Source organism: Plecotus auritus (genome assembly GCF_963455305.1).
Source record: "Plecotus auritus genome assembly, chromosome: 2".
NCBI classification, from domain to species: domain Eukaryota; kingdom Metazoa; phylum Chordata; class Mammalia; order Chiroptera; family Vespertilionidae; genus Plecotus; species Plecotus auritus.
In genome coordinates this window covers 553,472-573,889 of record NC_137771.1, presented here as the reverse complement: position 1 = coordinate 573,889, position 20,418 = coordinate 553,472, and the positions used below count along the sequence as shown (strand labels likewise).

At 62.0% G+C, this 20,418-nt stretch overlaps 1 protein-coding gene across 4 annotated transcripts; it reads left to right on the top strand.

Annotated features, from left to right (window-relative positions):
• Nucleotides 1-703: 703 nt before the first annotated feature.
• On the top strand, nt 704-20,192 carry NADK (NAD kinase). 4 transcript variants are annotated; one of them, XR_013959836.1, is made up of 13 exons: nt 704-832; nt 11,681-11,896; nt 13,466-13,549; nt 15,074-15,203; nt 15,430-15,538; nt 15,616-15,701; nt 16,150-16,252; nt 16,745-16,899; nt 17,103-17,202; nt 17,289-17,446; nt 18,018-18,100; nt 18,545-19,328; nt 19,683-20,192. XR_013959836.1 is itself a non-coding variant. In XM_080654210.1 (12 exons), exons 1-12 carry the CDS (start codon nt 750-752, stop codon nt 18,696-18,698), a joined length of 1,461 nt encoding a protein of 486 aa, XP_080510336.1. In that variant the 5' UTR covers nt 704-749; the 3' UTR covers nt 18,699-20,192. The 4 variants fall into 4 exon arrangements, 3 of the variants coding, with proteins under 3 accessions (XP_080510336.1, XP_080510337.1, XP_080510338.1); XM_080654210.1 differs by having other exon boundaries at nt 18,545-20,192; XM_080654211.1 differs by lacking the exon at nt 704-832 and adding an exon at nt 1,549-1,721 and having other exon boundaries at nt 18,545-20,192.
• The last annotated feature ends 226 nt before the right edge of the window (nt 20,193-20,418 follow it).

Here is a 20,418-nt window from a genome sequence, read left to right as displayed (position 1 = left end):
GAAAGGAGAAAGACACTGCTTTTCTGGACCCCTGAGCCCCTCAGAGGCAGACCCCGCATCCAACGCTCAGCCAAACTGGGCTCCATCGCCACCCCACCCCCACCTGTGTGCTGCTGCTGGCCCTTCCCTCCCACCACAGCCTGACAGCCTCTGGATTCAGCCCCAGGGACATGCCCTCTAAGACCCTTCCGGATGCCCCGAGGCACCCCTCCCTGCGTGGCCCTGTGATTGCATGATTGCCAGTCAGGCACCCGAGGGAGATGCAGCTGTTTTCTCATCTCTGAAATGAGGAAGCATTTCTGTTCCTGGGGGGTGGGGGGGGGGTTGCCGTGGTTACAGACATGCACCTGCACAAGTTCCTATTAGAGAAGGGGACACAGGAAGGGTGCCTGCCTTGTCACCTTGGAGAGTGACACCGCCTGGACTCCTGCTGTGGTGCCTTCTCTGCAGACTGTCCTGCTCTAGAAGGTTCTTGGGAGGCCAGGCCCAGAGCCTGGCAGAGCCAGCGCTAGGTCAAGCATTGGTCTTGCTCTGTTCATGAGTGTATATCCCAAAATGCAACACCAAGGGGATCTCCTGTGGGTGTGGTCGGTGGTGACTTCGGGGAAGCCAAGTGGTTGTTTCTCAAAACAACCTGATGGGGAAGTTACACAACTTGAGAAATACCCTCACATTTTCCCCATTCTGGTCCCCCTTTCCACTCACCCTGGTGACCCCACTGCCCAGTGGCCCCAGGACAGCCGTGAAACATGTCCTTCTCTGTGACCAGCGGCGTTCCAGGTCGACGGACACAGGGCCAGGAGTCCCAGCCAGAGAAGACGGACAGCAGCTGGTAGGGGGGGGGCTGGGGAAACCTGGGTCCAGGTGGCTGCGGGGGGTCAGGGTGCTCCCTGTTGGGGAGTCCTCCGTGTAGAGGAGGAATGATGGTTGGCACCTGGGGAGCCAGGCAGGTCACAAAGTACCCCGCACACATTGCCCGTTCGCCTCCTGCAGGGACCCTGCAGCGGCGTGTTCCTGCCGTGTCCTGGCACACTGTTGGGACGGGATTCCTGAATGCACTGGGTGTTAACTTCCAATCCAGGCAGCCATGGGAGAGCCGGGGGGCAGCGGCTCCACCAGAGGTCACGAGATGGGCACGGTGGCCTGGTCCCCTCTCCTGTGCTGGCAGCCGCAGGACGCAGTTCTGTCACAGGTCCTTACACTGAGCTTTGGTTCCCAAAACATGTTCTTTCCAATTATAGTCACACCTGGTCACCATGGAATCCTTGTCGGTAGTGACACCACACATGGGGGCCTGTAGTCAGCCTGCCTGGGTTTCGGTGGAGGGAAGTGAGGTGGGATGGGAGTCAGGAGCAGGGGGCAAGGGGTGGGCGGGCACCCCTAAGTGTGAGTGGGGACCGGGGATCATCCTCCTGTTACCAGACAGGGGACCTGGCTCTGAGCGGGTCTGCCTAGAGCTGGCTGGCAGTGTGTGGGTTCTTGACTTCGTGCGGGAAAGATTTCACAACACGAGTGTGTTTATTAAAGGTGGGGACAGTGAAACAAGGAAGGACTTAGAAGAAGCAACAGGAGGCGTAGGCTGGGCTGCCTCAGCTCACTGGGAAGTCAGTCAGAGAACAGAGGGCCCCGGGGACAGTTCAGGGGGGTTAGTCCAGGAAGAGCTGCCACTGCCCCTTGGTCCCCGGGGTGCATGTTTCCTGGGGACCCTTAGAGTTTAGAAGGTGCGTGCCTGCAGGGGAAGCAGAGGGGAAGGCGTGGGTGTGCTCCTCAGAGGCAGGGTGCGTGCCTGGGGGTTTTTATTTCTCTTGCAGGTGGGAGTCTTGGGGAGGTCTCAGGGGAGGGGCTCAGCAGGATATTCATGTTTCCAGGTGCACCTTTCAGGGTCACGTCTTTGCTGACTGGTTGGTGCCAGGGCAGGTCAGGGCCATCAGTCATGGCAGCGGGTCCTTTGCCCACCTGGTTTTGCTGCTTTTCTGGGCCTAGAGCTGAAATACAACCGAGACCTAGATGTTATCTCCCGAGAGGTGACCCGCACCTGCCCGTAAGTTGCACAGTTTGTCCAGCTCTCTGCCTCCGTTTCCCCATTCTACTGGCCAAGGAATTGTCCTGGCTTTTTACTCTCCAATGTCACTCTGCGGAGGGTCAGCGTCCGGCCACCTGCGGGGCTGGTGTCCAAGGACAGCGCCCCACCTGCAAGGGGGGCCCCCCCGGGGCGCGCGGGCGGGGGCGGGGGCGGGGCGCGCGGGCGGGGGCGGGGCTAGTGTGCGCGTGTGGGCGCGGCCGGGCGCGCTGGGTAAGGCGGGGCGCATGCGCGGGGCCGGGCACGCGTGCGCACTGGCTGCGAGGCGGCATTGCTGCTCGGTGGGCCGGCGCCGCGGTCCCGGTAGCCATGGGGCGGGATGCGGCCGCGGCGCCGGGGGCCGGCTAGCAACGACGAGCGGCTGCGGGGTGGCGGAGTCCGCGGACGGAGCCGGGCGAGGGGACGGCCCCGCAGGCGCCCGCGGCAGCGAACGGTGAGTGCGCGCCGCCTCTCGGCCCAGCCCGCGCCGCCTGGGGTCGCAGGGTCAGGGGGTGTGGACGCCGGGAGGCGCCGGCCGCTGCCGGGCCCGGGAACGCGGTGTCTCCCGGACCTGGGCCGGGCCCGCGGCGGCGACCCCCACCCAGCCCGGACCTCGGTCCACGGACACTGCTGGGCGGGCCGCTGAGGGACCGGCCCCGGGCAGCGGTCAGTCTCCGAGGCGTTTGCCTCGGGCGCCGCCCCAGGCCCTGCCGCCGACCTCGCTCCGGAATAACCGGTTCCCGTCGCTGGGCCGGCCGCGCCTTCTCGCCGCTCCCTCGGGGGTGGGGGTGGTGGTGGGGGGAGCGCGCCGCTCTCCGGTTTCGCCGGACGGCGCCCTTCAGGCCCCTTCCCCGGGATCCCGCTCCCGCCGGGCCTTGCTGACCTCTGTCCCCGCACCCCCACCCCCCACTCTTTCCTCGCTGTCACCTTTGCCCCCGCCGCGAGGGACGGAGCCGGCGCTCGCAGTGGTTGCGCTGGGAGGCGGGCCCTCGCGGTGGCTCTGGCTTTTCTTCTTGGAACTTCTCGTGGGTTTATGTTACCAGCACGAAGCCGCGTGCAATTCACAGGCGACGGGCACAGGGGTCCCCCAGCCGGCCACGCAGCATTCTTGGGGGGCCTGGGTGGTGGACGCGTAGCGGGGGGGGGGGGGGGACGGTGCCCGCGATAAGCGAGGAAAGAGGCGGCTCTGTGGAGCTCAGCGTCTGGGATCAGGAGGTGTGCCCTGCAGAGTGCAGAGGCAGGCCGTTGTGGATGGGAGTTGATGTCCTATGTTGGTTTCTTAAACATATTTTTATTGATTTCAGAGAGGAGGGGGGAAGGAGAGAGACATAGGGATCCAGCCTGGGCCTGACCTTCCGGTTCATAGGTCGAGCCACACCCCCGGGCGGCCTGTGTCTTTATTGCCTGAAATCACCGCTTCTCTGCAGGCCTGACTGTTACAGCAGCCAGAGGGACCTGGAGGCCGGCCACCTGCCCGGCTGGCGCCCTGAGGGCCTCGGTCCTGGGTGCTGGACCAGTGCAGGCAGCTGGCACCTGCTGGTGGTGGCCCCCCATTGGCACCGACTCCCCTCCTTGCCATTCTCGGGGTTCCATGCATCAGGGCAGGTGATGGCAGTATCGGAGACAACGGGGGAAGGTTGCCGGGGATGCCCGCTCCCTGCAGAGGGACCAGGTGGGCGGGGGCTGGCTGGGCAGGCCCGGGTGTCCTCACCTGCCCTGGAGGGGTGCTGCCGCCTCCCACAGAGCCCCCTTCAGGTCCCTGATGCTGGAAGGTGTGGGTGAAGGGTCGGGCTCTTGCATCACGTAGAACTTTCTAAAAGGTCTTTGTGAGTGCAGTCTCACCACATCCTTGCTGGCATTGGGAATTACTTATTGTTATTTATTGGCCGGGGGGAGGGGAGGGAGAAAGACGAGGTAATAGGGACCCCCCAACTCAATACTAACTGGTGAGATTGAACAGTTTCCCATTTCTGTGACCTGATAAAGTTTCCTTTTTTATTCAGTTTCAACAAATACGTTTTTTGTTGTTTTAATTGATTTCGGAGAGGAAGGGAGAGAGAGAGAGAGAAACATCAGTGATGAGAGAAAATCATCACGTCCCACACTGGGGATCGAGCCCGCAACCTGGGCATGTGCCCTGACTAGGAATCGAACTGTGACCTCCTGGTTCATAGGTCGAAGCTTAACCACTGAGCCAGGCAACAAATACATATGGGAAACTCACACTGGAATCATGATTGAGGTTCGTGTGTGTGTGTTGAATTTTTTACACGTTTACTCACTGGCACCTCAGTGTGTCTCCTCACCACTTTCCCTCTGAATCCTCTTGTTACTGTGCTCCAGCACAGCATTCTAATTAAACTCCCCCCCACACACACAGGAGTTGTTTGTTAAAATTAGGTTCCTGCTGTCAGGAGCTTGAATGAACTTGGATAGAGTTAGAATTTCATCTTTTCAGAACAGTTAACACACCAAACAGACTTGAGTTCAATGTGCATCCTGAGATGCCTTAAATTTTAAAAGATTCAGTATGATCATTTTATAAAATACTTTACTGCCTGGTCATCAAATTAGTCTTTGCAAGGAACTGTTAACAGCTTCTAGATGATCTTCTATAACGATGAAAGTGTAATATGCAAATAGACTGAACGCTGAACAGCGGAACGACCATCCGGACGACCTTCCGGACAAAGCCGGGCTGCGAGGGCCTAGCCTTGCACGGATTTCTCCCATCGGCCTCTAGTGTGTGATAAAATGGACAGTTTGTGAGTGCGTGTGCATGTTGTGGCGATTGGCTTACCATTTTTATCAGCTGTTTCGAAATACTTAAAGCTCCCTGGAAGCCGTGGAGATGACACACAGAAGGAAGTGTTCCTCGCCCGCGCCCAGGGTCGCCTCCCACACGGCCGGCACAGTCCTGTGAGCACCAGGAAGTGGACATGGGAAAGCTGCCTGCACGACCCCACCCTGGCAGTGGCCTCCAGTTTTACCTTGTGTGACTGCGTGTTGGCTGTATGTACATGGGTGTGACTGCTCACCGCACCCTGTCCGCCCTTCCCAGCCCACCCGGCCCCGCCCTGGCTCATCGGCCCCTCGGAGATGGCGGGGCAGTGGGTCCTTCAGAGGGTGGCCCTTTGAGACCGGCTTTGGCCCTCGGCGTGCCGCCTCCCTCTTAGGTCCATCTCAGCAGACCTCGGTGTGTGCCCGCCCTGCTGGGAGTCCAACCCAAACCTTCTGTGGACGGACGACGCTCCACCCACCAGTCCCCGGGCCCTCCCGTGCCGTGCCGTGGGGGCTTGTATGTGGACGGTTTCCTCTGCGATGGATGCCCAGGGGCTGCCGTGCTGGGCTGTCCGTTAGTTGTTTTTTTTGTTTTTTTAATATATTTTATTGCTTTTTTACAGAGAGGAAGGAAGAGGGATAGAGAGTTAGAAACATCGATGAGAGAGAAACATCGATCAGCTGCCTCCTGCACACCTCCTACTGGGGATGTGCCCGCAACCAAGTTACGTGCCCTTGACCGGAATCGAACCTGGGACCTTTCAGTCCGCAGGCCGACGCTCTATCCACTGAGCCAAACCGGTTTTGGCTGTCCGTTAGTTTTTATGAGAAACGGCCAGACCGTTTTCCAGAGGCCTGCTCGCTCCTGCCCCGCCGGCCCCTCCCCTGCGCAGGACGGCTCGCGCCCTCTCTGGCTTTTCCCTACTTTGGCGGTTCTGGTGGGTGCGTGGCCACACCTCCTGCGGTGGTCTTGACTCCTCCTGGCCAGCGAGGCCTTTGGCGGGCTCACTCACCTCCTCTGCCCGCCTCCTAATTCGTGTGGCGTTCACTGTTGTGTTTTGCGAGTTATTTATGTCCTGGAGGCCAGGCCTCGGTGGCTGGCTGGTTGGCTGTTTTCTCCCAGCCTGGAGCTTGTTTTAGTCCTTGAACGGGTCTTGCACAGAGCGCGTTTCTGGTGAGTGAAATCCAGTTTATCTACTTTTTTGCCTTTTATGGGCTGTGCTTTTTATATCACGCATAAACAGTTCTCTCTCGCCCTGAGTCCCAGCAACGTCCCTCCCGTTTTCTTACAAGTTTCCTAGCTGACGCCGGCGCTCAGTGGGGTTGACCTGACCCACTCGGAGCTGGTGGTGGTTCCTGTGAGGTGTGGGTGGGGGCGCTCTCACCCCCAGGACCATTTGTGGGAAGATGCTCCTCCCTGCGGTCCTGGGGCCTTTGGCGGAAGTCAGAGCACGTCGCGTGGGCCTGTCTAGGCTCTGCTCTCTCCACGGACCTGGTCTGCCTCCCCCAAACGCCTTGGCCTTGACTGTTCCAGTTAGAGAGTAAGTCTTTTGTGTGTTTTTTTAAAATGGATTTTTAGAGAGAGAAGGAGGGAGGGAGAAGTGGGGGAGAGAGAGAGAGAGAAACATCTATGTGAGAGCGAAACGTCTGTCAGCTGCCTCCTAGACACCCGGAGCTGGGGATCGAGCCAGGGACCCAGCACGTAACCCAGCACGTGCCCTGACTGGGACTCAAACCAGCAACCTCTGCGTGTGCGGACGACAGTGCGCCACGGTGGCCAGGGCTGGAAAGAGTCCCTAACCGGGGAGCGATCCTCTCCTTGTTCTGTTTATGGTGGTGCTCGCGGTTCTGGTGCCCTCACTCCCTGCACTTTTAGAAGAAGCTGTCTGTCTCCACAAAACAGTCCCGTCTGGATTTTATAGAAAGGGATTAGATCACTTTGGGGGAAGTGATGCCTTACTCTCCAGCCCAGGAGCAGGTGTGTCTCTCCTGATTCACATCTTCTTTGATTTCTCTCATTCGTGTTTCATTATTCTCAGCATACAAGCCCTCCACGTGGTGTTTTTAAATTTAATTTTTTAATTATTTATTTTAGAGAGAGGAAGGAAGGAGGGGAGAGAGAGAGAAAGAGAGAGAGATTTGTTGTTCCACTTATTTATGCATCGTTTGTTACTTCTTGTATGTGCCCTGACCAGAGATTGAACCCGCAACCTTGGTGTATTGGGTTGACACTAACCCACCCATTGAGCCACCCGGCCAGGCCTGCCCACATGGTTTGTTATGTTTACATCTCGTTATTTTTTAAACGTATTTTTATTATTGATTTCAGAGAGAAAGAGAAACACCAGTGATGAGAGAGAAACATTGATCGGCTGCCTCCTGGACGCCCACACTGGCGCTTGCGTCTGAAACCCAGGCATGTGCCCTGACTGGGAGTTGAACCATGACCTCCTGGTTCATAGGTCGATGCTCAACCCCTGAGCCCCACCGGCCGGGCTCGTCTCATTATTTATAAAGGATGGTCAGTGACTCCTTTACTTCAGCCTCCATCTGTTTTACCTGTTGTGCCGGCCAGGACTTCCGCATTGCTCTCTGTCGGGCAGAGTGGTGCGAGCAGACCCAGCCTTGCCCGCACTATGGGGAGGACATTCCCTTATTCCGCACTAAGTTAGATGTCCGCTGTCGGTTCCTGTAGATGTTGTTTATCAAGCTCAGGACACTCCTCCCCATTCCTAGTAACAATTTTTGTCATAAGTGGGTACTGAGTTTTGTGCATCAATTGATGTCTTCACACGATTTTTCCTTCTTGCCTTGCTGATGTGCTGCATTCCGTGGATTGAGCCAACCTTGCATTCCCAGAACAAACCTGTTGGCGATTGCGTTATTCTTTTTAAACATAATTGTGTGTAAAGTAAGGCTGCTCTGGGCGGCATAAAACAGGACCCTGAGGGCTGGTGCGAGGGCTGTAGCTCTAGGGCTGTGTCCAGGCTCTGCCAGGACCAGGGCCACAGCTGTGGGTTAGGGTTGGGGCTGGGAAAGTGTGCAGCTGGGAGGCCCCTGCATTGCATGTTGGGCACAGGCGGTGGTGGGTAGTGGTCCTTTGCCTGCAGGGGAGCCCGCCCTCAGCACTCTGTACAATGCTAAGTGTGCGTGACTTCTTAACTAATAAACAAATTTAGAAATTAAACTGTGAGCACCGGTTACAGACTGGAACTCCCCTCATCTAATTACATCGAATGAGTTCTTCTTGTGACTATGTTTCCCATAACATCAAACCAAATGCACAGAAACCAAGTGGTCATAGGTTGTTACCATCATTGTGACGTCTCAGCCTCATGGGTTCGTTCATTGGCCTTTGCTTCTCAAGGTCTCCTCCCTCACCAGGTACTTGTTTCTGTGCCTTCTTGGCATGAGCCTTCCCCATGCTCTAGGGTTTCAGCCTCCCCGCCAGCGGCTCAGTGACCAGCTCAGTGACCACGGGTGCCCTGGCCCAGCCATTCCCATTGTCATTTATCAGCTCCTCTCACCTCTGGGCTTTGGAGGCGGCTGCCGTTTCAGCTCCTTGCAGCCTGGGGCCCTGCCTGTGCCCCTCAGGGTCTGGCGGCCAGAGTTTGGGGAGGGGATAGGCAGGCACTGTTTCCAGGGGCCGTGGAGCTGAGTCTGCGGGTCCTCGCCTCCCGGGGCCCTTGGCCAGCTCAGGCCTTGGGCCTCTGTTGGGCCTCCCTGCTGTGACTGCTGTGGTTGAGCAGGGGCCTGGGAGCGTTGGCCCAGATGCCAGCTGTGGACCTGGCCCGGGCGTAGTTGCCTGGTTCCCGTCCCTGCTCCTGGTTCTGGCTTCGCGGGGGGGTGCGGGGGGGAGGGCAGCAGGGTGAGTGGTTTGCCGTGGCGTTTGCACGCCTGTCATGTCCCCCGTTTCTGCCCCAGGTGCTTTTCCGTCCCTGTGGGCTCAGACATCACTGGTCCCAGGTTCTGGTCATTTCCCTGTTGGAGTGTGGCCGACGGGGCCTCTCTGTGCCTGCGTGCTGTCGCCTGGCCTCCCTGAGCGGGTCAGAGGAGACTGGTGCCTCTGCGTTCCTCGGGGGCGGCCTCCAGGCCCCGGGTGCCAGCCGTGACTCAGATCTTTCAGGTGTGGGCCCACGTGGGGTCCCTCCCCTCATCTGTGGTGCCGGGCTCGTGGGAGGGCTGGCTAGGTTACCCCAGGGCAGGGCCGGCCGGTGCTCAGCGAGGTGGCTGTTTTGAATAGTTTTGAATAAGGAAGTAAGGGAGCCGCCTGGGTTTTCACCGTCAAGCCCTGTCCCTGGCTGTGGTCCCCCTGCCAGTCCTGTGCTTCCACCTCACATTCCAGCTTCCTCCAGGCAGCTGTCCAGACCCCCTTCCTTTGGCTCCTCAGGGGGGCTGCCCGGGCTCAGTCCTGTGTCCCCGACCGCACCCTGGGGCGGCACCCCGCTCCGTGAGTGCTCACCACATGCTGAGCCCGCTGTCCCCTGAGCGCCGTCCCCTGTGGCAGCAGCACTTGGGGCTCAGGGGGACCTTTTAGGCCCCGAGAGCCTGAACAGACCATGTCAGTAGCTTCAGTGGTAGGTCGGGGAGGGAGGCAGACCCCGTGGAAGGGCAGCCTCGGGCCAGGCCCCCCGACTGCTGTGAAGAGCAGGCACCGTGGGGAGGCGCAGGCCCTCCCTTGTGGAGGTGCCGCTGGAGCGGAGACCTGAGCGGGCTGTTGGGTGGGGGGTGCCCAGGGTTGGCGTACGGGTGTGTGTGGGCGCCTGTGTTGCTCGGGGGCACACTGGGTGGGTGGCGGACCCTGGCAGGTGTGTGTGACGTTTCAAGAAACTTGCAGCCAGGCCGTGCCTGCGGGTCCCCGGCCCGAGACCTCGCCTGCCTGGCTGCGGTCAGCGCTCAGACCCGCCTTTCTGCCCGGCGTCCGTCCACCCACCCGTCCGGTGGTGTCTGGCTGGTTTGGGTTGTGTTTCCCTGTGGCTGCGTGTCGGCGTCTGTGCGGCTCTGCCTCCAGGAGCCTTGGCCAGCTTTCCGATGGGCTTGTTTACGGAGTTTGGAACTCTGTACACACTCTGGGTACAGCCTTGGTGACATGTGTGTTTGAGATGTCTTCTGTCATCGCCGCATGTATGTCCGCTTTATTAACAGGGTCTGGTGAAGGCAGAAGGCTTCCATTGTGCTGAGGTTCGGTTTCTTTAGAGCCGGTGCTTTGTGTGTTCTGTGTAAAAACCTTTGCCAAGGCCACGGCCGCTGAGACTTCCTCGGCCTTCCTCCAGCGCGGGGCGAGTGCGGGGTGAGCTCACGTTCGCCTGCGGGGGGGCTGCCGGCCGTGCAGAGAGGACGGTCCCTCCCTCCCGGTGGTCGCCCGCGCCTCTGCTGAATCCACCGCTGCCTCGGGGAGGCGTCCTCCTGTCCCTGGCCTGTCTGTCCGTCTTGTGTCGGCACCACGCGGCTCCCGGCAGCGTTGCCGCAGCGACGGCTCAGGCGTGCCAGCCCCAGGCTGTTCTCCCTCGGGCTCAGCGCGTCCTTCCCCTCAGAAAGCGGGCTGGTTTGCTGTGGATTTGGGGGGCCTGTGAGTGGGGGGGGACGGAGGTAAGTGTCCCCTCCAGTCCTGAGCGCGGCCGTCCTTCCCTCACTTGTTTCCTCTGACCCGTCGGCAGCCCTCTGTCTTCTCGGCGTAGACTGCAGCCTTTCTGTGGGTGTGAGTGACCAGAGCCGCCACACCTCGGACAGCTTGTCCATGCCGCAGGACATCACCACAGGTCCCCTCGCCACCTGTCGCCGCGAGTCACAGGCGCCTGAAGTGCCAGGGGTGGGGTGCCTTCAGGGACCCCGTCACCTTTGACCTCCCCTGGAGGCCCAGGCTTGCCCGGAACCCTCCACTTCCCTCCGCCCCCGCCCCCCCCCCCCCCCCTGTGCCAGCCCTGCCTCCTGGAGGAGGAGGAGGAGGAGGCTGTGACCCTGGGGGAGGAGCGTTGTGTGTCCTGGCCTGGCCGCCTGTTCCTGTGGAGGCTGGTCCACCCGGGCCTGGGGTCGTCCTCAGCCGGGGCCTGTCCTCTGCTCCCCGCTGGCTTCCTGGGAAGGACACCTTCGGGGTCACCGCCCTGGCCCCGGCACAGCATGGGGGAGGTCAGTGTTTGTCCCCCCCCGCCCCCTCTCTCTCATCAGTCGGGAGTTTTCTTAGAAAAGCACTTTATGATCCAGTCATCACCTCTCCTGCCTTATTAGGCCTCCCTGACTCCTGGCCCTGGGGAGAGGGTGAGCTCACGCCTCCCGCTCGCTCTCAGGAATCCCGGCGGCGGCGGCACAGGCTGCGGTTTCCTGTTGACACGGAGCCTTTCTTCTCGGAAGGGCACCGTGTCCACGCTGAGCTGGGCGCCCGGTGGGTTGGAAGAGCCGTGTCCCGGGCGCAGAGCTTTGGCCGCGGCTCCGCCCGCGTTTCCTGGCCTCGCGCTGGGAGCCCAGGCTCGCCGCCTGCCGTGGTTTGGGGAGGTGAAGCTCTCTCTGCGGGGACACGGTCCATTTGGGGGCCGTTGCTCGGACGGAAGAGTCCAGCGTGCCCGCTGCCGCTCTGAGTTACGTTTGTTCAGCTTCTCTGGACGGAGAGGCCTTTAACACGCGCGGCTTCTCCCTCCACCGCTGTGCCCGCGGGGTTCGGAGAGGGCTTTCCTCCTGCCTGCTGAACCCTCTGGGTTCACTGAACCCCGGGCGCTCTTGGGCTCTTAGGCGCCTGGGACGGGGCGGGCCTTTGCCGGAGCCGTCAGCACTTCCGGTGGAGCGGTGCGCCGTGCGGCGGACGTGGCTCTGTGTAGTCGCTGACTTGCTCTGTTTTATTCCATTAAGGGATCAGCGTTCTGACCGAAGCCCTCGTTCATCGATGATGGAGATGGAGCCGGAGAAAGTCAGCGTGCGGAGGGGGCTGAGCGCAGACACATCCTCCTACCGCTGTGCCGCCTGCCACGGGGATGAGGATGCCGCGCTGGGCCACCCCATCCGGGGTCGCGCCAAGTCCCGCAGCCTGTCTGCCGCGCCCGCCCTGGCGAGCACCAAGGAGTTCAGGTACGACGGCCCTCCCCGGCCCAGCACATCTTCCCAGCTGCACGTGCACACCGCGCTTGGCGCTGCCCAGCTCTGTCCTCGGTGGTGCCCACGCCTGTGGTGCCCACGCCTGTGCCATGGAGGTGTGTGGCCCAGGCCCCGCTCCCGGTTGGGCTGGCGGGGCCACAGCAGCCACAGGGCAGTTGGACAAGTGTCCCCACCCCCCCCCCCCCAGGCCGGCGGCGCGGCTCTTGCACAAGACCTTGAGTAACAGCGTGCAGAGCGGGCGTGCGACCTGTGGGCAGGGCGAGGTGACGACACCTGTGGACAAGCTCTGGTTCCTGGGACAGTAAACACCCAGGGCTCCGGGGGAGCTGCCAGAGTGACTTTGCCTCTGGAGCCGGGGGCGTCTGGCAGGCCAGGGGCATCCTGGGAGTAGCACATGGCGGTGCCAGGTGAGGTGGAGGAGCCCGCAGCGCCTTCACTGGCTGCGGCGCGGCGACAGGTGCTGGCAGGGTTTTCTGGGTAGAAAGTTCTCGCCCGCGTTGGGGGAGGACAGCTGGAGCCTCTGGTCCAGGCAGCCTCTCCCAGTGTCTTCCTCCTGGGTTTGTTGACCCCCCACCCAGGCCCGAGGTGCGGCGTGGCCCCCGCAGCAGGCTCCGGGCCTGGCTCTGGGTGTGCGTCAGGCACCCTTTCTGTGCAGAGGACCGGGAGCCTGGCAGCGGCCGGGGCGCGTCGGCCTGTGGGTATCAGCAGGGAGGGGAGAACGCCCGTCCCAGCTGAACACTGACTCAGCAAATCCACTGCAGACCCAGTTCCAAGCTCTTTGTCCCCGAGGCCCTGGTGTGGCTCCGCGCTCGCCCTCGAGGACCGTGAGCTCCAGCCCTGCGCCAGACCCGGCCCCGCTGGCGGCGGCCGCACGGGAGGGAGCCTGTTCTGTGTGCTGGGCGGAGGTCGTGGAGCCCCGAGCTCGGCAGTCGGCGACGAAAGCACGTCGCCAGCTCCCTTGGCTTCCTGTGGAAGGGCCCGCGAGGTCCTTGGAGGCTGGTGGGGGGACGCATGCCCCTGCCCTGCCACGCGAGGCGTCCTCCTGGTGGGGCGGGCACTGGCCCCCTAAGGCCGGGAGAAGAGAGGGCACCGGGGCACCCCAGGACGTGCTGGCCACCGTGCTTGCCCGGGGCTTGTGATTCAGTCACCTCTCAGTTCCTGGGAAGTGGGGCGCTCCGGAGTGTCGTCCTTGTTGACAGGACGGCTGGAGGGGGGTCCCTGTTAGCGCTTGGCTCTCGGTTCCCTGGGATGGTTTCCTGCAGCCTCAGGCCCAGGCGTAGAGAGAACTGGTCCCACAGGCACCCTGCACAGGCTCAGGTTCCAGGCCGGCCCCCAGGTCAGGCCCTGCTCTGGGGTGTGTCCTTGTTCTGAGGCTGTGTCACCTGGACAGCGTGTGCCTCCCCAGTGAGCCCTGCAGCCCAGGGCGGCGGCCTCCGGGGCCACACGGGACAAGTGCCGTCATTTGGGCGAAAGCGTTCCCGAGAAGCTGGTACAGGCCGCACGGAGCCACACGCCCTGTCAGCCGCTCTGCTCTCTCCACAGGAGGACCCGCTCTCTGCACGGGCCGTGCCCAGTGACCACTTTTGGACCAAAGGCCTGTGTGCTGCAGAACCCCCAGACCATCATGTGAGTGTGGGGCTCCCTGCCCGGGGCGTCCAGTGGGGCTGCTGTGTGTGGAGGCTCAAGGGTGTGTCTCCAGTGCCTTTGAGAACGTGGGGGAGTGGGCACGCGTGCCCAGTGTTTCTTTTGTTTGATCTTATCGTTCGGTAAGAAGTCTAGGAGAAAAGGCCACGTTTCACACTCACACGTTTGGTGGGGCAAACATGTTTCTCCTTCACTTGTTTCTAAAATGCAAGACTCGGCTCTTTGGAAAACCTGAGTTGACTCGTTTGAGGAGATCACGCCTCGCAGGCGCTGTTCCTCGCCATCTGCTTCGGAGCGGCCTGAGGGCCCTGGCTCCTGCCGTGGCCGCGTGGCCGCGGAGACATTAAGAGCTGGGAGAGGCCAAAACCGGTTTGGCTCAGTGGATAGAGCGTCGGCCTGCGGACTGAGGGGTCCCGGGTTCGATTCCGGTCAAGGGCATGTACATTAGTTGCGGGCACATCCCCAGTGGGAGGTGTGCAGGAGGCAGCTGATCGATGTTTCTCTCTCATCGATGTTTCTAGCTCTCTATCCCTCTTCCTTCCTCTCTGTAAAATATCAATAAAATATATTTAAAAAAAAAAAAAAAAAAAAAAAAAGAGCTGGGAGAGGGCCAGCGGAGCGGCAGCCTGTGGATTCCGTCAGGGCACGTGCGGGGTCCAGGCTCAGCCCCCGCAGGGCGTGCGGGAGGCAGCCAGCCGTTTCTCAAAAATCAATAAAAACGTTTTAAAAATTATTAGAGCAGCTTTAGGTTCACAGCAAAATGGAGGGAGAGGTACATAGATTTCCCACCTGCCCCCCCCCCATGCACATCCTCCTCACCACCGACCCCCCGCAGGGGTGCAGGGGTCAACGGAGAGCCGGCACTGGCACTCATCACCACCCGGTCCCGGGACGGCGGGGTTACTGGGTGCTGTGCGTCCTGTCACACAGGCGTGTAGTGATGTGTGCCCCGCGATTATCACAGGAGTGTCACTGACCCCAGATCCTGCGACTGACTTTTAAACGGAGCTTTTTAGCCGGAAAAGTTGAGGGTCATCTGAGTTGCTCACGCAGAGGTGTGCCGTGGGCTGCACCCCGTGAACGAGTCGGCAGGAAGCCTGGGTCCTGCGGCTCTGCATGGCCTCTGGGCAGAGGCCACAGCGGGTGGGTTGGGTGTCTGTGGGAGGCCTGGCGTCCTGCCTCCCATGGAGGAGGGTGAGGGTGAGGGTGAGGGCACCCCACAGAGGGCACTGCTGGTCTGTCCGGAGCAGGTCTGCCAGGGCTGTGGCTCCAGGAGCTGTCAGGTGCCGGCGGGGCTGAAAGATCAGATCCGCGCGGGGAGGTCAGGACCAGCAAGGTGCACAGTGGGCGCTTCGGGCAGGAAGTGCCTGGGAGACGAGCTTCCCAGCCGGCGCCTGCCTTCCGGGCGGGACGAGGGAGGCCGGCCCCTCTGGACTTGGCTGGCACGGCTGCCCGCGGGGCTGCGGACGCCTGTGGTGCGCGGCCCAGGAGAGCTCCTCCCCGCAGGCACATCCAGGACCCGGCCCGGCAGCGGTTGACGTGGAACAAGTCCCCAAAGAGCGTCCTCGTCATCAAGAAGGTCCGGGACGCCAGCCTGCTGCAGCCCTTCAAGGAGCTCTGTGCGTACCTGATGGAGGTGAGCGGGCAGCCCTCAGCCCTCGCCGCCAGCAGGTCCCCCCAGGGTGTCGGGGGCACAGCCCCGGGGCTGAGTGCGGGGCGGGGAAGGCAGGAGGCTCGTTCACAGCGGCCGCCGTTGGCCAGTGAGGGCGATTCGCAGCCGCAGCGCGGGAATTGGTCTCCCTGACGGTCAAGCGCTGCAGATGGCCGGCTGGGCCTCGGGCTGACGCACCCTGTGCCCCCAGGAGAACAACATGATCGTGTACGTGGAGAAGAAGGTTCTAGAAGACCCTGCCATCGTGGGTGATGACAGCTTCGGGCCCGTGAAGAAGAAGTTCTGCACCTTCCGAGAAGGTGAGCGCCTGCGGTGCCCGCGGGAGCCCCGGCACTCCCACCCTCGCGGCTGACGGCGCCTCTCGCCCGCCTTCTAGACTACGACGACATTTCCAACCAGATCGACTTCATCATCTGCCTGGGCGGGGACGGGACCCTGCTCTACGCCTCCTCGCTCTTCCAGGTGAGTCCACGCGGCCGCTCGCGCAGCTCCCGCCCTCCCACTGCAGGGCCGCCAGGGGGTGTGCAGGTTCTCGGTCTGACGGACGCGGGTGCAGACAGGCCAGCGCGTGCTCTGTGGTGCCTTGAACTGGGGGAGGGCCCGTGGTGGGGTGACCTCCAGGGCCTGGGGTTCGGATCCCTGGGTGGCCCCAGAGGGAAGGGTCTGCACAGGAGCCCAGTGGGCTGTCCCGAGCCCTGAGCCCACCTCACTCCTGCATGGCCCAGCCAGGGGTCAGAAGGTCAGGCCTGGAGCCGTGGAGAGAGCCCTCCTCCTGGCCTGCTGACCTCAGTGGTCACTTCACACAGGCCGGCCCACCCCCTGCAGGCACTGGCCCTGGGGTGCGTGTGGTCAGCTGACATGGGGGACGTGGGTGGACTGGTCAGCTGGCTGACCACTTCATCGCCTTCAGGGCAGCGTGCCCCCCGTCATGGCGTTCCACCTGGGCTCGCTGGGCTTCCTGACCCCCTTCAACTTCGAGAACTTTCAGACCCAAGTGACTCAGGTGATACAGGGTGAGTCGGAATGTTCCAGAACCCACAAGCAGTCTGAGCCCGGCCTCACCTTCTCCCTTGGTTTTGGGATTTTTAAAGATGTATTTCAAGTTTAGAGAGCCCCCTCCCCCCTTACGGAGTTTATGGGGTGATACTGTCCACAGAACTAGACAGGCTTCGGTGCACAGTTCCTCAGCCTCACCGGTGCACTGTGCTGGGTGCTCACCACCCACTCAAGTCTCCTCCCATCACCAGGTATCCCCACACCTTCCTCCCCTTCCCCCTCCCCCGCCCCCCCCCTCCAAGGTTCAGCGATTTCTACATTTGATTGGCTCAGACGTTTCTCCTAACATCGAAAAATGGGAGCAGGTCGAGGACACGGCGTGCCCAGTGGCAGTGGGTGGATTTTCACAGAAGACAGACGTGTTCCTCTCGCTTTGGGGGGAGAAAGGGGGGGTCCCTGGTCGAGGGGAGTCTCTGCTTCCTATGGGTGTGACCCGCCCGGGTCCCTAGGGAACGCAGCTATTATTCTCCGGAGCCGGCTGAAGGTCAAGGTCGTGAAGGAGCTCAGAGGGAAGAAGATGGCCCTCCCTAACGGGGTCAGTGAGAATGGGGTGCTGGCCTCGGACTGGGACACGGAGGCCGGGAAGCAGGTCATGCAGTACCAGGTCTGTGGACACGTCCCTCAGCTGGTCCTCAGCTGTCTTCTGGCCTCGGGGAGGGGTGGGGGGGGACTTTGGTTGGACCCCAAGGGGAGTCACCCCTCAGGGCCTTCCAGACAGCCCAGGAGCAAGCAGCACAGGTGCCTGCGGGACAGACCCCCCCGAGGTGCTGCTCCGCCCCTCAGTGTGCGGTGGCCTCGCGCCCCCAGGTCTTAAACGAAGTGGTGATTGACAGAGGCCCCTCCTCCTACCTGTCCAACGTGGACGTCTACCTGGACGGGCACCTCATCACTACAGTGCAGGGTGATGGTACGTGGGCATCGGTCTGTCGTGGGACCCTGGGGTTCCACGCGGGTGGTGGGCGCATGGAGCGTGACCCTGCGGCTGTTCCTCAGGCGTGATCGTCTCCACCCCGACGGGCAGCACGGCGTACGCAGTGGCGGCCGGGGCCTCCATGATCCACCCCAATGTGCCGGCCATCATGATCACGCCCATCTGTCCCCACTCACTGTCATTCCGGCCCATCGTGGTCCCTGCGGGAGTCGAGCTCAAGGTTAGAGCCCTCGCCACCCTTTCCACGCCGAGAGGTCGCCCGGGGCTTCTGCCAGCGGCCTCGTGCCCCGGCACCCCAGCTGCGACCCGGTTCCCCCGCAGGGGCCCCCCTTATTCTGTGTGGAAAGGCCTCCTCCAGTCCTCATTCTGCCCATTGGGCTCACACTGCCGGCGGGGGGCGGGTGTGGATGGCGGACGGGGCCAGGGCTGCGCTGAGAGGTGCTCTGACCCCATGGAGTGGGGCCTGTCCACCTTGGGTGGGAACAGGGTGAGTGGCCCAGGTGAGGGCGACCGGCGGGGGGCTGCTCTGTGTGGGGTCAGTGAGCTGGAGCAGGGGCCTGGCCCTGGGTTCCAGCCGAGGGTGGAGGACGGTGACCTGGGCCTAGATGGACGTCTGTCCTGTCCCAGGGCTGATGTCAGCGAGACAGCACCTTCTTCTTCAGCCTATCACAGTGGCCTCTAACGGGTGCTGTGGGCCCCCCCGCCCCCGGTCAGTGCCGCCCTCCAAGGCAGGGGTCTGAGGTGTCAGCTGGGCGCACACAAGCGCACACCTGTCTGCTTGACCCCTGCAGATCATGTTGTCACCGGAAGCAAGGAACACCGTGTGGGTGTCCTTCGACGGACGGAAGAGGCAGGAGATCCGCCATGGGGACAGGTGGGTGAGGAGTGAGGGGCGTGCCCGCCTGCTGCCCTCCTCCTCCTGCCAGGATGACGTGCGTGGGCCCCTGGGGGTCCTGGCCTCACGTTGTCACATGGGGACCCATGCCTGTCGGCAGCCTGTCACACGCAGGTTGCTGTGTGGCCCTGTGTTCTGCTGACCCTGGTGGGCAGAGATCGAGCTGCTTGTGGCTGCACCTGTCAGCTCTGTCTCTTCATCCTGCCCCCCTTGGGGTCCCCTCCAGGGACTGGGGTGGGCTGAGTGGGTCCGTGGCTCTGTCCCAGGACCTACAACAGTACCCGGGGACCCCTGGCCAGGCTGGAGAGCCAGGTCTGAAGTGGCTCCTCGCTGATGAGGATGGGCCCCGCCTGAGGGGGTCCTGCGGGGCGGGGCGGCAGGTGCTGCTGACACCTGGGCTCACGCGCAGCCTTGTATCCCCAGCATCAGCATCACTACCTCGTGCTACCCGCTCCCCTCCATCTGCGTGCGGGACCCTGTGAGCGACTGGTTCGAGAGCCTGGCCCAGTGTCTGCACTGGAACGTGCGCAAGCGGCAGGCCCACTTCACGGACGAGGAGGGGGAGGAGGAGGGCTAGCCTGGCCCGCTGCGCGTGTGGTCCCCACGGTGGTCCCTGCAGGCCTCAGGTGCCACGTCGTTCTGTCTGTAGCCAGAGAAGGAGCCCCAGAATCTGCCTTTCCAGCCACATCAGCCGTTTCTCACGTTGCAAGTCTGACCTTTTTGCATTTCTATGGAAGCCAGAAAGCGTCCGCGCGCTGCACGGCTCTAGTGTTGTCAGGGACTTCAGGGTCGGCCTGTCCAGTGGGGGGTCAGAACGCAGGGACCTGCCCTTCGGCGTCGAAGTAAACGTCCCAGCCAGTCTTCCTTCGGCACACGCTCCCCTAACCCTGCGCCTCCCCCCACCTCCCAGGGACCCGTGTGAAGAGCACTTGGGAGGTGGTCACAGGCTGGGGGGCAGGTGGGTCCCGCCTCCTCCCCGGCTTTGGGGTCACGGCCACAGTGAGCGTCACCCGGGAGCCTGGTGGCGGCCAGGGGAGGTCGACCCACACATTCCTCACGAGTGAGGTGGCCCCGCCCCGCGGGCAGTCTCAGACTCTGATGCTGGTGCGAGAGGAGGACCCGGAGGGAGGGCTCGCCCTGCCCCAACGTGGAGCCTTGTCCCGTGTTCTCTGATGTATGTGGGACCTCTGCCATGGCCGCCATGCAGGTGACTCGTTTAGAAGATTGGGACAAGCGTGTGAGTGGAGCGGAGTGCTGATGCTTCGTGCAGGTCCTGGGGTACAAGGACACCCCATCATTCCAGCATTGCCCTCCCTCGGCCCGCTGGCTGGGCGTGTGCAAGCATGTGCACGTTTGCCATGCGCGACCCAGAGCCTGTGTGTGGCCCATGGTTGGAGCCGAGGCTCAGTTTGCATGTGGCCTTGGCCCCTCGCCCAGCAGACACCCTCAGGGGAGCCTGTTGTAATGGGCTTCTCTCTGAGTGGGTTTCCACCGGCTCCACTCGGGAGGAGGGAAGGGCTCAACACCGCCCTGGGCCTCACGTCGGGGCGATGGTGGGCAGTGTCTTCCCACTGCAGGGACGCACGCCCGGATCTTGTGCTAACGGGGTGTCCAGAGCCACACGCATGGCCACCTCAGCGGGTCTCTCTATGGCTGGTCTGCAGCCTGGCACCGTCTCTGCCCTCCGTGCCTGTGTGGACGTGTGTGGATGGGGTGCTGTGCCCACTCCTGTCCCTGCTGAGGCTCCTCAGCATCTGGACCTCAGTGGTGCTTGGCACTCGGCCTGGTGTTGGACACAGAGGTGGGCTCTCACTGCCACCTGCCCACCCACCTGGGGCTGGTCTGTGGGCTGAGCGGGAGCCGAACCCAAACCCCGGGTCACTTGTGTAGACAGAACGCCAGCGCTCCCCGCCCTGAAGCAGCATGATGTTGGGAAGTCTAGAAAGCTATGGGTTTTCGAAGTAAATCCTTAAAGTTTCATATTGTTAATATCCTGAAAATTTACTAAGTGTTGTTGAAAGCCTTATTTCTATTTTCAGATCCTTTCAATAAACAGACTTCTTTAAAGAGTTGGGTTGAGTGACAACTTTATTTGGTTCTAAGACACTGAGGGAGGTGGGCTGGGTCCTCCATGAGAGATGGGAGAGGCGCTGAAAACTCCCAAGTGCTCTGTCAGCCTGGCCCCTGGGGCTGGGCAGGTGTCCCCAGGGCAGGGGCTGTGGGTGTGGCTGCCTGTCTCACAGGGAGGAGCAGTAGGGGTGCAGAGCCTACAAATAGGACCTGCTCTGAGCCTGGAT

What these genes read in the sequence shown, in the direction of transcription:
- NADK (XM_080654210.1), top strand. Translation starts at nt 750, where the DNA reads ATGTCCTTCTCTGTGACCAGCGGCGTTCCAGGTCGACGGACACAGGGC. An exon ending in CACTACAGTGCAGGGTGATG is followed by an intron (nt 17,203 to 17,288) that starts GTACGTGGGCAT and finishes GCTGTTCCTCAG; the next exon opens with GCGTGATCGTCTCCACCCCG. An exon ending in GAGATCCGCCATGGGGACAG is followed by an intron (nt 18,101 to 18,544) that starts GTGGGTGAGGAG and finishes TTGTATCCCCAG; the next exon opens with CATCAGCATCACTACCTCGT.